The 13,014-nt window shown below is 40.6% G+C and overlaps 1 protein-coding gene across 1 annotated transcript; it reads right to left on the bottom strand.

The window, feature by feature from the left end:
- Positions 1-4,069: 4,069 nt before the first annotated feature.
- On the bottom strand, positions 4,070-10,146 carry LOC120022232 (transformer-2 protein homolog alpha-like). Its single transcript, XM_038966115.1, has 9 exons — positions 9,982-10,146; positions 8,230-8,357; positions 7,929-8,073; positions 7,381-7,440; positions 6,918-7,106; positions 5,543-5,658; positions 5,073-5,264; positions 4,771-4,841; positions 4,070-4,642 (listed from the first exon to the last, which is right to left on the bottom strand). Exons 1-9 carry the CDS (start codon positions 10,015-10,017, stop codon positions 4,632-4,634), a joined length of 948 nt encoding a protein of 315 aa, XP_038822043.1. The 5' UTR covers positions 10,018-10,146; the 3' UTR covers positions 4,070-4,631.
- Positions 10,147-13,014: the final 2,868 nt, after the last annotated feature.

Genomic DNA, 13,014 nt, shown 5'->3' with positions numbered 1-13,014 from the left:
CTCTTGTTAGTCTCAATGCATTCCATTGGCTGATTGCTTAAACTAGAATGTATGGTGCATTCTTGTCGTGAACGCCATGTTGTAGTGAATATTGAAAAAACGTGTGTGAGAACTTTTCTCCAACGATTTATATAATCGATATGATACGGATAAATAACTTATTGCGACCAGCATTCATAGATTACACTTAAATTGCATTAAATGTGCCTTACATTTTAAAGTTTTTTTTCGAAATAGATTGGTCTTTTACCCTGTGAGGTCACCCTATAGACTTTCACTAATATCTTCTGCACAGAAAATGGCGGTGTTCTGCCTAGGTCTACTTCAATGATCATTCTAAAAACAATATAATTGTTCAAATTGTTGTTCAAGACCCTTTTTGACAGTTTTGCCAGTCTCTGGATCTAGGCCTATTTTATGTGAATGTAAGTGTGATCTTTTCAATTAGTGAAGCATAGTATAGCTGGTGAAGATGTTCACCAATGTTTATTGTCATAAACTTACAAATAGCTTAGGAAATGTGACTTTTAGGAATGTTATAATAATTAAATATTGTTTGATAACAGCAGTTAACTTGTTGTTAGAAACCTGTCCAGAAAATAGTATTTCAGACACTGTACAATATTACATGAAACAATAAATCAACAGATTTTATTTATATGTCAGCTAATTTTCTTGATAGAAATTATCTCTAGTATCAAGTTGCAGTATATCATCATTTCATGGTAGATTTTTTTTACTCCAATTCAATACAGAAAACACATTTATGAACGAAACCCTCAGAGAATATTATGCATATTAATTTAATTTCTGTTCAAGTAACCTCATGAGTTGAAAATTAATCTAAATATTGTTTATTAATTAAATGATATCAAATTAGTTCCTGAGTGGACTTAAAGTGACATGGAACTGACCTAAGCTCTGATGCAAACTACACTTCAAGTCACTTAATCTGAACACTTCCAAGCATACCTTACTTATATATTACAATAGGCTATGTTAATTTATTCACTCATTTCCAATTAATTTTGGAATTGACATATAATTCATTTGTGATCAATGTTTGATTTTGGTGTATTTTGAAACGGTTATTTATTGGTGTTCTATTAATCAACTGTACCTAGTGCCTCTTGTAAAATGTACTATATAACACACACTTTCATTTATAAGAAGATAGCAAAAAATACTTCAGAGAGATAGTTTTCTGAAGTTCAGACCAAGCTTCTGCATGCTAAGTTTGAAAAGCAAACATATTGAAACACATCTCACCAATAAAACCAATCCTGGCCTGCAAGCTGGTAATTTTTTTTTAAATTAACAATAATTGGACATTTAGCGGAGTGCAATGTTCAGAATCTTGCAGATAGAAGTGTGATGAATAGAGTGTAATAACTTATGTATTGCATGATCGTGGATTATGTCTGTTCTATATTCTAGAATGTACATCATGTTTTAAACTGACATGGTGTGAAATTTGCACCCAGAATCAGAATCACGTTTATTGTCCTACAAGAGGAAAATCTTGAATTGGCCTTTGGTAATTGGAAAATGGATATTGTCTGATTAATTTAGGTACTACATAATCATACTGAATAATAACTGAGTAAAAGTACCTACTTCTTTGGTGTTTACAGATCTGAAAGAGACAGATAGGTTTAAGCAATATGGCAGAGAATACATTAGATTGCTCTCACCATGTTGCTTACACCTATCTGGTCCTTTCAAATCTGAAAACACAGAAGCGGTAGGAGCTTGGGATGTTTTGGAACCGGGCGGAACTACTCATTAGGAATGCACTATATAGGGATTATGGCTGCTCTTTGAGACACACATTATGCCTCTGACCATGAGGTCAGGGAATAGCCTATCAACTCATCTTGACTGTGAGGCAGAGGCAAATATGGTGGATAAATATAAATAGTACACTCAGGTCGTTTGCCATTGGAAAAAAATGTCAGTTCCAGTCTACTTAACTGGGTGTCTCCCATAGACACCAATGCAATAGCAGCTGGGTCTGGTCTACTTCATTGACTGTCATCTTCTGTCTCTGGCAGAGGTTATTCTTGCTCCACTTTCTCCTTGCAGACATATAGCAGAGATAGCCGTGCAGTTGTTGGGGTTCAACCTCAAGGGCCCCTCATTTGGTTTCCACTCATGTTAAAGTAACTTTTACATTTCCTTAAACAACTTTGTTTTATTGGTTTAAGGTCAGCATGTTTGATTCACCAGTGTTTGGATATGATTTAATTGACTATGATGTTTCCCCAGTCTCATTCAGTGTAAAGCCTCACCATCCTGCAGGTAAAACTTACTCTTCTGTCTGCATTTGTCCCCTATAATGAATTTTCAACCATGTTTGCATTACTATTCACCAGCAGATGGTGGTGCTGATAAAGGCGGTCAAAGAAAGGTGAAAGTGGTCTTATGACATGTGTTTACCCTCTTTCAAACATGTGCAACTCTACTGTAATTCAACCATTTGCAAGGGGAAGATGAAACTCTATTGGTCAACATAAACTAGTAGGGCTGGTCTACTTATTTATGTTTTCCCTTGTAACTGTATTTTTGATAAAAAATAATTTGCTCTTAAAACAAACTATAGCATTATTTTCTAATGTTTATGTTCCTGACCCTATAGTAACCACAGTGTCGTCAGTGGTGTGATGGTAGCCATTACCCACTTCAGTGGGCTCCGGTATCATTTGTTTCAAGGTCTCCCGATACTCCAGATAAACGTGGTTTCCACCCCACCCCTCTATCACTGCTTCTGATCAGTCAACTAACCTGCCTGAATCACAATGCTCTTCATTTGCACTTCTTCTTTACCCTTCCTCCTCTCCATACCAATATGTGTGTTAATTAGATTGATGGTCCCCCCAACTGATCACACAATTTACATTGTGGATCACACCCATTCTGTTGAGCATTTTCTCAGACAAGGTGTGTCACTCTGTCTGATTGGATTATTCAGCATGGCAGATAGAAATGCAATTCATAGAGCTGAGCTGAAACACAATCCCTGTGGTCTATTCTACATGACAGAGAAATGATCTGTTTCACACCACACATTTCAATTTTAACTTCCTGTAGTTGTGCCCTCTTGAGGATTGAAGACAGAAAACTGAAAATAGAGCAGTAATTTCCATTTTATGTGGACAACAGGTTATTTCTGTGAAGTGTATTGCATAGAGATAGAGCAGACTAGTGCCCAAAAAACAGTTTTAAAATGGGCAGCACCATTGAGAACTTTCACAAATTTGAAGTAATCAACTGGGGAGTCTTGCTATGGGTTAAGGAAGGATCACATAATTCCATCCAGGTCATCAGTAGGTATCAGCCAATGAATTATACTCATGAGGCAACATTCCATAACTGCAGGTAGCAGTAAATTGCCAACCTTTACCTATTCAAACACTCCAGGTGGCAGTATGCTCCCTTTGTTTACCAGCTCAGAATAGAAGAAACTTGACTACTTCAAAATGGAGATGGCCTCAATGGCACCATAATGGGGCACAAACAATGCTGTGTCCTCTATAGAGATAGTGTATTGCTATCTGCAGTGTTGTGAATGCTTCACAGTGTTGAACACACCCTATAAAAAGGAGTTGGACGAGTGTATCATTACATAGTAAAACAGAGGGGCAAATAGGAAGCGTGATTATTCACTTGTTTGATCAGAGATGAATACAATGAAAAACAAGAAAGAGGATATAAGCTTGAGAAGTAGGTATATTTCAGTAAAAGGATAGATGTCTGTAAAGCAATGGCCACATTTATCAATCACGAGCAGCACAAATGTGTGTACCATTCTTATGAGCATTTCTTTCGCATGTTATCACATTTCTGTTGCTCCAACAGGAAAACATAAATCTTGTGTGGGTTTTGGTATTTCTCCACAGAAGATATTTGAATTTGTATGCATGTTGATTGGGATGTGGACTGTGGTCTAGATGTTCTTAATATCAATATAAACATCTGTAGTGACTAATGCATATCTATGAGACATTTTTTAGTGGTTCCCCTACGGCTTCACTTACATATCAGAATCAAGCTCAATCACCATCACACATCAAGATTTGGGTTTTTATTTCCATAAAAATTAAAAATCATACATCAAAAGAAAAATCTCCGGAGGTATCCCGACAAACACCCAACTCAAAGACCCTTCTCAATCCACTGATACATTTCCTCCTACTAAAACCAAAGAGCCTGTTTGAATACTTTGAATATTAAATACATCCTTTCTTCCGTTGAGGTAATCACTGATCTGTCAAGGCTGGATTGGTGAAAGCAATAAAATGTATACCATGCTTCCACTTATACAGTCACTTACAGATCAGTGATGGAGAAGGGTACGTTTTAAAGATACTCAAAACAGGCTCAATGAGTTATTACCACCCCCTAGGTCTTTAGCAAACACTACATGGATGCATCGAAGAGTCAAAAAAATTAAGACATCTACAGCACGTAAACAAACGACTGACTCTCCGTCCGAACTCTGACTTTCGTGCGAAGTCAGAGGAGATTTTGTCTGTTGATAAACACTTTAGTTAGCTTGACAACGCTCCCAAACGGCTCCGTTCCAATGTGGGTCACGAAGAAAAGGAAAACTTAATTTTGATGGAAGTTTGTTAGTATCGTCCTGCAAAGAGACAATTATGCATGTTAGTGTCTAAGGCTCTCTCAGACATCAAACACCAGAGAATGGTTTAATTTTTTTACAAAAGCTGTTGAGGTGTTTGTGTGTGAACAGCGCACGTGTGTACTTACGTGGGCTGTATGAGCGAGACCTGGAACGTGACCTGTATCGACTGTAGTAGGGAGAGGGAGAGCGCCTGCGACTGTAAGAGAGAGAGAGAGAACAAAGATGTACACTAGCGTAAGAAGGAATAACTCACAATATCAGCCAGCATTGGACAAGTAACCCCATTCATCCCCTCAAATTTAACATGAACACCAGCAATGTTGAGTTAGCCCTAGATTTTTATTTATTTCAAATATATTCGTAGCTACTTGAGGTTATCTCCAATGTGAATCTATTGAATAAAGTCAACATCCTGAGTATAACTCACCTGTACTTGTCGTACTCGTCATATCTGTCATATCCCCGGTCTCCACCTCGGTCTCCCCGATCGTATCCACGGTCATATCCACGGTCGTAGCCGCCGCCCCGTCGATCGTCGTATCGGTCGTACGAGTCCCGACCCCTCCTCCCTCCACCACTGCTGCCACTGTTTCGCTCTCCTCCACCTCCACCATCATTTCTGAGGAAAGGGACAAGTTCATGTTTACTGAGAGTTACAAGATTCCCTAAAACAATCCCTGGCTGTATCCGATATGGCACCAGGTTCCCTATATAGGGGACAGGGTGCCATTTCAGACAGCCCATAACTACCAATAAGCTAAGTAATACTATCTCCCAGTATCATTACTTCACTCAACGACATCCAAGTAAGAAAAAACAGACAATACCCACAGGAGACTGGCAGCAAGACATCTGTAAAATCACACAATGAGCAGAGATTAACCATCCTATACTTACTGTGTGGGTCGGCCCATGTAGATGCCAGGCGTAGGGGTGTGGGCCCTCTTGGTAATGGAAAAGTCCACTCTGATACGTCTCCCGTCCAGCTCCATACCGTTGGCACGCTCCATCGCCTAGGGGAAAAAAAGAGACGAGTAACCAAATGATAGGAGTTTAAAATCAGTTACTCTGAAAATGAGCTTCTCGCCATCTCAACTCTGGGTTCTACTTGCCCAGGGATAGTTTTGGGGTGAAGGGTAAAGACACGGTTTAATGCGTGCGCATACTGAGCACGACTTGCACTGTCCCAACACAGCCGTTGAAACTGCTTCTCCGATAGAAATCCCAGATCACGCTTGCAGACGATGTCATGGTGACGTTGGCTAGCTAAGCTCATATGCAGAAACACATCATCGGGTCTAATGTATCACACCGAACTGCACATGTGCAGGCCTTCAAATCAAAGGCATTCCTTCGATATAAAGTTGTCACTGTCACAAGGTTGGAGTAACATGTTCAGTTACTTAAGACATTGGCGCATATCCAAGCTGTGCCTTTAGATTTCAAGAAAATTAAGGAAGAATGACTTCTCAAACCCTGTCTGCCGAGTCTGCTTCGCAAGCAATCCTCAAAGTCTTGCGATGTTGGGCTTCTGGGTTTAGAACCTTCATTACAGTGAAGAGTTCTGTGTGACTGGTACCACAGCGAACTTTGAGTGGCAAGCCTGACACCTGGTGGTGCTTATGAGTAGTCACACCTAACACAACAGATACAATATGAAAGCTAAAGCATAGACTAGGCAGTGGACAATATCAATTGTTCAAGATGAATTAGCAAATGAACAGGATCTTGAACCTTTTAGATATTCAAGGTTGAGGAATAGGGCGTTTGACACCACAAGTTACCATCGATTCTTAGGTATTACCCAATGATCAACAGCACTTCTTATGACGATAAAATTGGTTCTGAATAATACATCAACTTTTTCCCCAAACACTCTCTCAATGAATCTTTCCTAGATTCCCCTTTCCTCTCATCATTATTAAAACCCATTGGACAAGAAGGTTTGAGGGCAGGGATTTAGAACTTTTACTCCAATAGGGAAGGCAGGTAGCCTAGTGGTTAGAGTGTTGGGCCAGTAACCGAAAGGTTGCTAGATCGAATCCCCGAGCTGACATGGTAAAAATCTGTCATACTGCCCGTGAACAAAGCAGTTAACCCACTGTTCCTAGGCCATCATTGTGAATAATAACTTGTTCTTAACTGACTTGCCTAGTTAAATAAAGGTTAATTAAAAACATTTTTAAAATAGGTTGAGGAGCAAGGAGAGGATGCAATAATCGAGGAAAGACAAATTGCGAAAGAGGCCCAGACTGCTACGTTTGTTCCATACCTCCTTGGAGTCGTCAATCCTCTTGAAGTAGACAAATGCAAAGCCGCGGGAGCGCCCGGTGCGCTGGTCATACACCACGTTAACCCCGGCCAGCGGGCCATACCGGCCAAACACTTCCCTCAGGTCCTTCTCCGTGGTGTACAGGCTCAGCCCAAACACCCCCAGGCACTGGTTGGGGTCAGGGTTCGCCTGGAGGTCAAAGGGGTCAGATTTCACAGTAGCTGATAGGAACAAGTAGATTACCAGCCACTGGGAGTAGCATGTGAGTTACCTGTAAATCACTCAGCGCCTCAGTCCCGCTCGCTCACTTACACACAACCCCCGATCTGAGAGTCATACATGTGACGGTATTCAGGAGCGTTACTGCTAGACCCCAGGATTTGCATGTGGAGGCCCCCCTTCACATTAAAATACTCCAGTGCTCTTCTAATGTAGAAGATAGAAGGTAAGAATGTCTACATACCCTGGCATCCTCATCACCTCCTGCTCCCTGACCGAATGTCTCTTTTCTGAAGTCATGGCTCTATTGACATAAAGAGAGGGAGGGTTAATAAAAGGGTTATTAAATAAGTCACAGCATTCTGTTTCCTGTAACAGACAATACAGCTTTGGTATTTTCTATACCACACTGAGCTGTAAATTAACACTACCTACAAATCACTATGTACACACATCTAATAAAGTTCCACAATTACATACAGCAGCTGTAAGCCCTTAACAAATGTGACAATTTGGTATTTTCTATACCATAGTGAGCTGTTCCTCCACCACAGGGTTTCCCAACCCTCTTCTTGGTAACCATCATGTTTCACATAGTAAAAACTGGAACACTTGCTTTAACTAGTTAACTAATAATCAAGCCCATGACTAGTTGAACCAGATGTGACAATTTAGGATTACAATAAATATGTGAAACATCTGGTGGTTACCAAGGAGAGGGTTGGGAAGTACTGCTCTACTCCATCAGCAGTCAGACCCTGACCTTTGACCTGTCAGCAATGTGACACTCACTCTGCTGCTGGTATGGCGGCGGTTAGGTGACTCGCTCTGGCTCTTCTTCTTCCGGTATTCCGGGCTGTAGGAACGGGACTTCTTCCGGTTGGAGGGGGAGCGAGAGCGGCTGTACCTGCGGTTGGAGTGCCTCCGAGAGTGAGACCTGGAGAGAGGTTGGAGGAGAGAGAGGGCCATAGGAAGGAATGAGGGAATGAGGAGAGCAAGAGAATTGTCAACTTAACCCACATCACTCTTCACAAATAGAATGGAAATCAATTAGTTATTTCTGCTAAGAGAAATAACAGGAGGACAGACTCACCTGGACTTAGAGCGGGACCGAGACTCTGAGTGTTTGGCGGCCCTGGATGGGCTTGCGGAGCCGGATCTGCTCTCTGACTTGACCCGGACAGGACTGCCACGGTCCGATTTGGATGGGGAGCGAGAGCCCTAATGTTACAGTACCCATGTGTTAAAGAGGCCCCCTCTTATACTTAAAACACACATTACTCAGAAGGAACACACACAAGCAACTTTTCAAAGCCAGACATAAACCACTAGACCTCATACACCGTGGAGGAAAGTGTTAGCGCTCCACCACGTCTATTACATATGATAGTGAAGATTTTTTTTTAAACGGTAAAAAAAAAAAACTCCTTCACTTGGATTAATAATATGCTAGAACCCTGTCATAATGTTAACATATCCCATGTCTCATTTCTTCTACCTGGGTCAAACTAAAGTCATCATGCATTTTTAAACTATAGAAATGGAGCATAGTAGTGTAAAGACACTTGGAACATATACTGTACATTTACTTAACCTAGGGATACATTCATTCTTTCTTCCAGATTCTTTATATACTCTACTTCCTTCTCTCAGGAATTCTACTGTTCTTCGCCGTTCTTCTTTTTTCCATTTTCATTTTCTGATTCCGGGTTCTCTCTTCCCCAAATAGAAACCATTTTCACCTTTAGCCATACACACTGCAAGCGCTTCTATATCTGACCACCAATCTTCCAGTTTCATTCATTTTCCCCTTCCCACTTCTATGTTCTGCTCTGTAACTGTTTTTCAAAAAAGCCTTCGTTTATTCTTGGATATTTTCTTCCACATTCTTGGATAAAACTCTTCAAATCCTTCACGATCAATAACCTTAATGAAAAAAGAACATTCAATAGAATTAAAGATCATGAATTTATAGAAAAATTTAAAATATTTCGTGAAATAATGAATGTCTACAGTATCTCTAGTATAGCAGGACAAACTATACTTGCAAAAGTTGTTTAGTTATTACCCTTCATCTCAGAAGGGTTTAGTGATGAGTACAACTTTTCAATAGAGCAACATTGTAATACACTGTTGCAGCATAACACTGAGTAAGTGAACATTGTGAGAGGACTTTAGAAAACGGTTTCACTCTCATCATTAGCTACGATGTGAGATGTTACGTTACTTTGACCGCTAATTTATTTAGCTACAGGATTATAATGAAAGATTGTTGTAAACAGGAAAGGAAGAGTGGCTTGAAACTCAGATTGCCTGACTGCAACTGGTACGACAAAGGCACCAACCTTACCTGAGAGCTATCGAATAGCGAACTCGCTCGTTTCCGTGTCATGTGCATAACGTTATGTTTATGCTACGGGTAGCGTCATGTACGATAACCAAAGATAGCGATAACATTAGGCAGTTAGCTAGCTAGAAAAGTGAACGTCACTTAACTAGCTTGCGACGTAGCTGTTATTGTATTGTTCGGCTGGCAACTAGCGAAAGGTACCGTTGCGTAGCTACTACTATACTAGCTAACAGTAACTAACCAGTGTATCCTAGTAAGCTTACAACATTGTGTTTCTATCTTGCTACCTTTTTAAAATTACGAATTTGGTTGCGTTAATTAACGTTAGCTGCTCAAACCGCTAATTAGCATGCTAAGCTAGCTTGCAACAACGTTGCTAACAAAGGTAGCTAGTTATTAACTTACCCTGTTAGTTAGCTAGCTAGAGTACTGTATGTCAGCAAGGGAGGAAAGATAGAACATTGTTTTGGTTTCCGTTGCAACGCTAATACTTACTCGTCCATCGAAGTTTCCATCCTCAATGTCACTCATTTTGCAAAGAGATTAACGATATAGCTAGTGAGCTAGCTAACGTTTTCAGACAAAATACAGCGTCCTCCTTTGCGCTTCTCTGCTCTTTCTCGTGGTGGAAGATGGCGGAGGAGGACGGCAGTTTTTAGTTTGTTTATCAACTGCAGATTTTGTGCCGACGTCATCTTGATTCCTGCCACGCCTGCTTTATACTACGGTTCCATAGTCCATCCATTTATTGATTCAATTCAAATGCAGATCTTGTAGGCCTATGTCTGAATAACAAACTAAGATTCTTGACCAGATGTAGCTAAGGTATTACAATAGTGTTCCTGGCCATTTCTGTATGACCCAGAGGGTCCCCAAACATGTGTACCCCAATAAGCCATTGTAACTCCACCCATTTGCCATATGAACATTGTTGGATACTGACCACCCATACCCAGCCATGGCTATTTGTCTCTCAGTTGATCAACTGCTTTGTGAATACAAAACCCATGAAATAGGAAAATATGATCTACGATAATTGATAACAATGATCGATTATCCTTCACCCAAATCCAGACAGCTGATGTTCTGAAAGAGCGGCAAAATCTGGTTCCTTACAAATCAGCTGGGCTAGACAATCAGGACCCTCTCTTTCTAAAATTATCCGCCGAAATTGTTGCAACCCCTATTACTAGCCTATTCAACCTCTCTTTCATATCGTCTGAGATCCACAAACTGTTATAGACCTATATCCATTCTGCCCTGCCTTTCTAAAATATTCGAAAGCCAAGTTAATAAACAGATCACCGACCATTTCGAATCCCACTGTACCTTCTCCACTATGCCATCTGGTTTCCGAGCTAGTCACGGGTGCACCTCTGCCACGCTCAAGGTCCTTAACGATATCATAACCGCTATCGATAAAAGACAGTACTCTGCAGCCGTCTTCATCGACCTGGCCAAGGCTTTCGACTCTGTCAATCACCGCATTCTTATCAGCAGACTCAATAGCTTTGGCTTCTCAAATGACTGCCTCACCTGGTTCACCAACTACTTCTCAGATAGAGTTCAGTGTGTCAAATCGGAGGGCCTGTTGTTCGGACCTCTGGCAGTCTCTATGGGGTTGCCACAGGGTTCAATTCTCGGGCCTACTCTTTTCTCTGTATATATCAATGTCGCTATGTAAACTTCTGACCCACTGGAAATGTGATTAAATAAATAAAATCTGAAATAAATCATTCTCTCTTCTATTATTCTGACATTTCACATTCTTAAAATAAAGTGGTAATCCTAACTGACCTAAGACAGGGAATTTTACTAGGATTAAATGTCAGGAATTGTGAAAAACTGAGTTTAAATGTATTTGGCTAAGGTGTATGTAAACTTCTGACTTCAACTGTAGGAGTCTGGTTAGACTGTAAACTCTCCTTTCAGACTCATATTATGCCGAAATTGTCCAGTCCCTCCTGCAGCAAAGCACCCCCACAACATGATGCTGCCACCCTCGTGCTTCACGGTTGAGATGGTGTTCTTTGGCTTGCAAGCCTCACCCTTTTCCTCCAGACATAACAATGGTCATTATGGCCAAACAGTTCTATTTGTTTCATCAGACTAGAGGACATTTCTCCAAAAAGTACGATCTTTGTCCCCATGTGCAGTTGCAAACCGTAGTCTGACTTTTTTATGGCGGTTTTGGAGCAGTGGCTTCCTCCTTGCTGAGTGGCCTTTCAGGTTATGTCGATATAGGACTCGTTTTACTGTGGATATAGATACTTTTGTACCGGTTTCCTCCAGCATCTTCACAAGGTCTTTTGCTGTTGTTCTGGGATTGATTTGCACTTTTCGCACCAAAGTACATTCATCTCTAGGTGACAGAACACGTCTCCTTCCTGAGCGGTATGACGGCTGCGTGGTCCCATGGTGTTTATACTTGCGTACTATTGTTTGTACAGATGAATGTGGTACCTTCAGGCATTTGGAAATTGCTCCCAAGGATGAACCAGACTTGTGGAGGTCTACACATTTTTTGGGGAGGTCTTGGCTGATTTCTTTTAATTTTCCCATGATGTCAAGCAAAGAGGCACTGAGTTTGAAGGTAGGCCTTGAAATACATCCACAGGTAAACCTCCAATGATGTCAATGACTCAAATGATGTCAATTATCTTATCAGAAGCTTCTAAAGCCATGACATAATTTTCTGGAATTTTCCAAGCTGTTTAAAGGCACAGTCAACTTAGTGTATGTAAACTTCTGACCCACTGGAATTGTGATACAGTGAATGATAAGTGAAATAATCTGTCTGTAAACAATTGTTAAAAAATTACTTGTGTCATGCACAAAGTAGATGTCCTAACCGACTTGCCAAAACTGTAGTTTGTTAACAAGAAATGTGTGGAGTGGTTGAAAAACAAGTTTTAATGACTCCAACCTAAGTGTATGTAAACTTCCGACTTCAACTGTATATTGCACTGGTCACCCCCAAAGCCAACACTTCCTTTGGCCGCCTTTCCGTCCAGTTCTTTGCTGCCAATGACTGGAACGAATTGCAAAAATCTCTGAAGTTGGAGTCTTATATCTCCCTCTCTAACTTTAAGCATCAGCTGTCAGAGCAGCTTACCGAATACTGTACCTGTACACAGCCAATCTGTAAATAGCACATCCAACTACCTCATCCCCATATTATTATTTACCCTCTTGCACCCCAGTATCTCTACTTGCACATCATCATCTGCACATCTATCACTCCAGTGTTAATGCTAAATTGTAATTATTTCGCCTCAATGGCCTATTTATTGCTTGACCTCCCTAATTTTCTACATTTGCACACACTGTACATAGATTGTTCTATTGTGTTATTGACTGTATGTTTGTTTGTGTAACTCTGTTGTTTTTGTCGCACTTCTTTGCTTTATCTTAGCCAGGTCGCAGTTGTAAATGAGAACTTGTTATCATCTGGCCTACCTGGTTAAATAAAAAAAAATATATAATTTGGGTTCCAGTCAACTTGCCATTGTCTTGGGTGAAGTTGCT

This window comes from Salvelinus namaycush, chromosome 27 (assembly GCF_016432855.1).
Source record: "Salvelinus namaycush isolate Seneca chromosome 27, SaNama_1.0, whole genome shotgun sequence".
In the NCBI taxonomy this organism is placed as follows: domain Eukaryota; kingdom Metazoa; phylum Chordata; class Actinopteri; order Salmoniformes; family Salmonidae; genus Salvelinus; species Salvelinus namaycush.
This window is presented reverse-complemented; position numbering and strand designations above follow the sequence as displayed.

Excerpts from the sequence above, each read along its gene's own strand:
- LOC120022232 (XM_038966115.1), bottom strand. The coding sequence starts at position 10,017 with ATGAGTGACATTGAGGATGGAAACTTCGATGGACGA. Across the intron at positions 7,107-7,380 it reads GAGGTGATGAGGATGCCAGG|GCGAACCCTGACCCCAACCA; the intron begins GTATGTAGACAT and ends TTTGACCTCCAG. Across the intron at positions 5,265-5,542 it reads TACATGGGCCGACCCACACA|AAATGATGGTGGAGGTGGAG; the intron begins GTAAGTATAGGA and ends CCCTTTCCTCAG.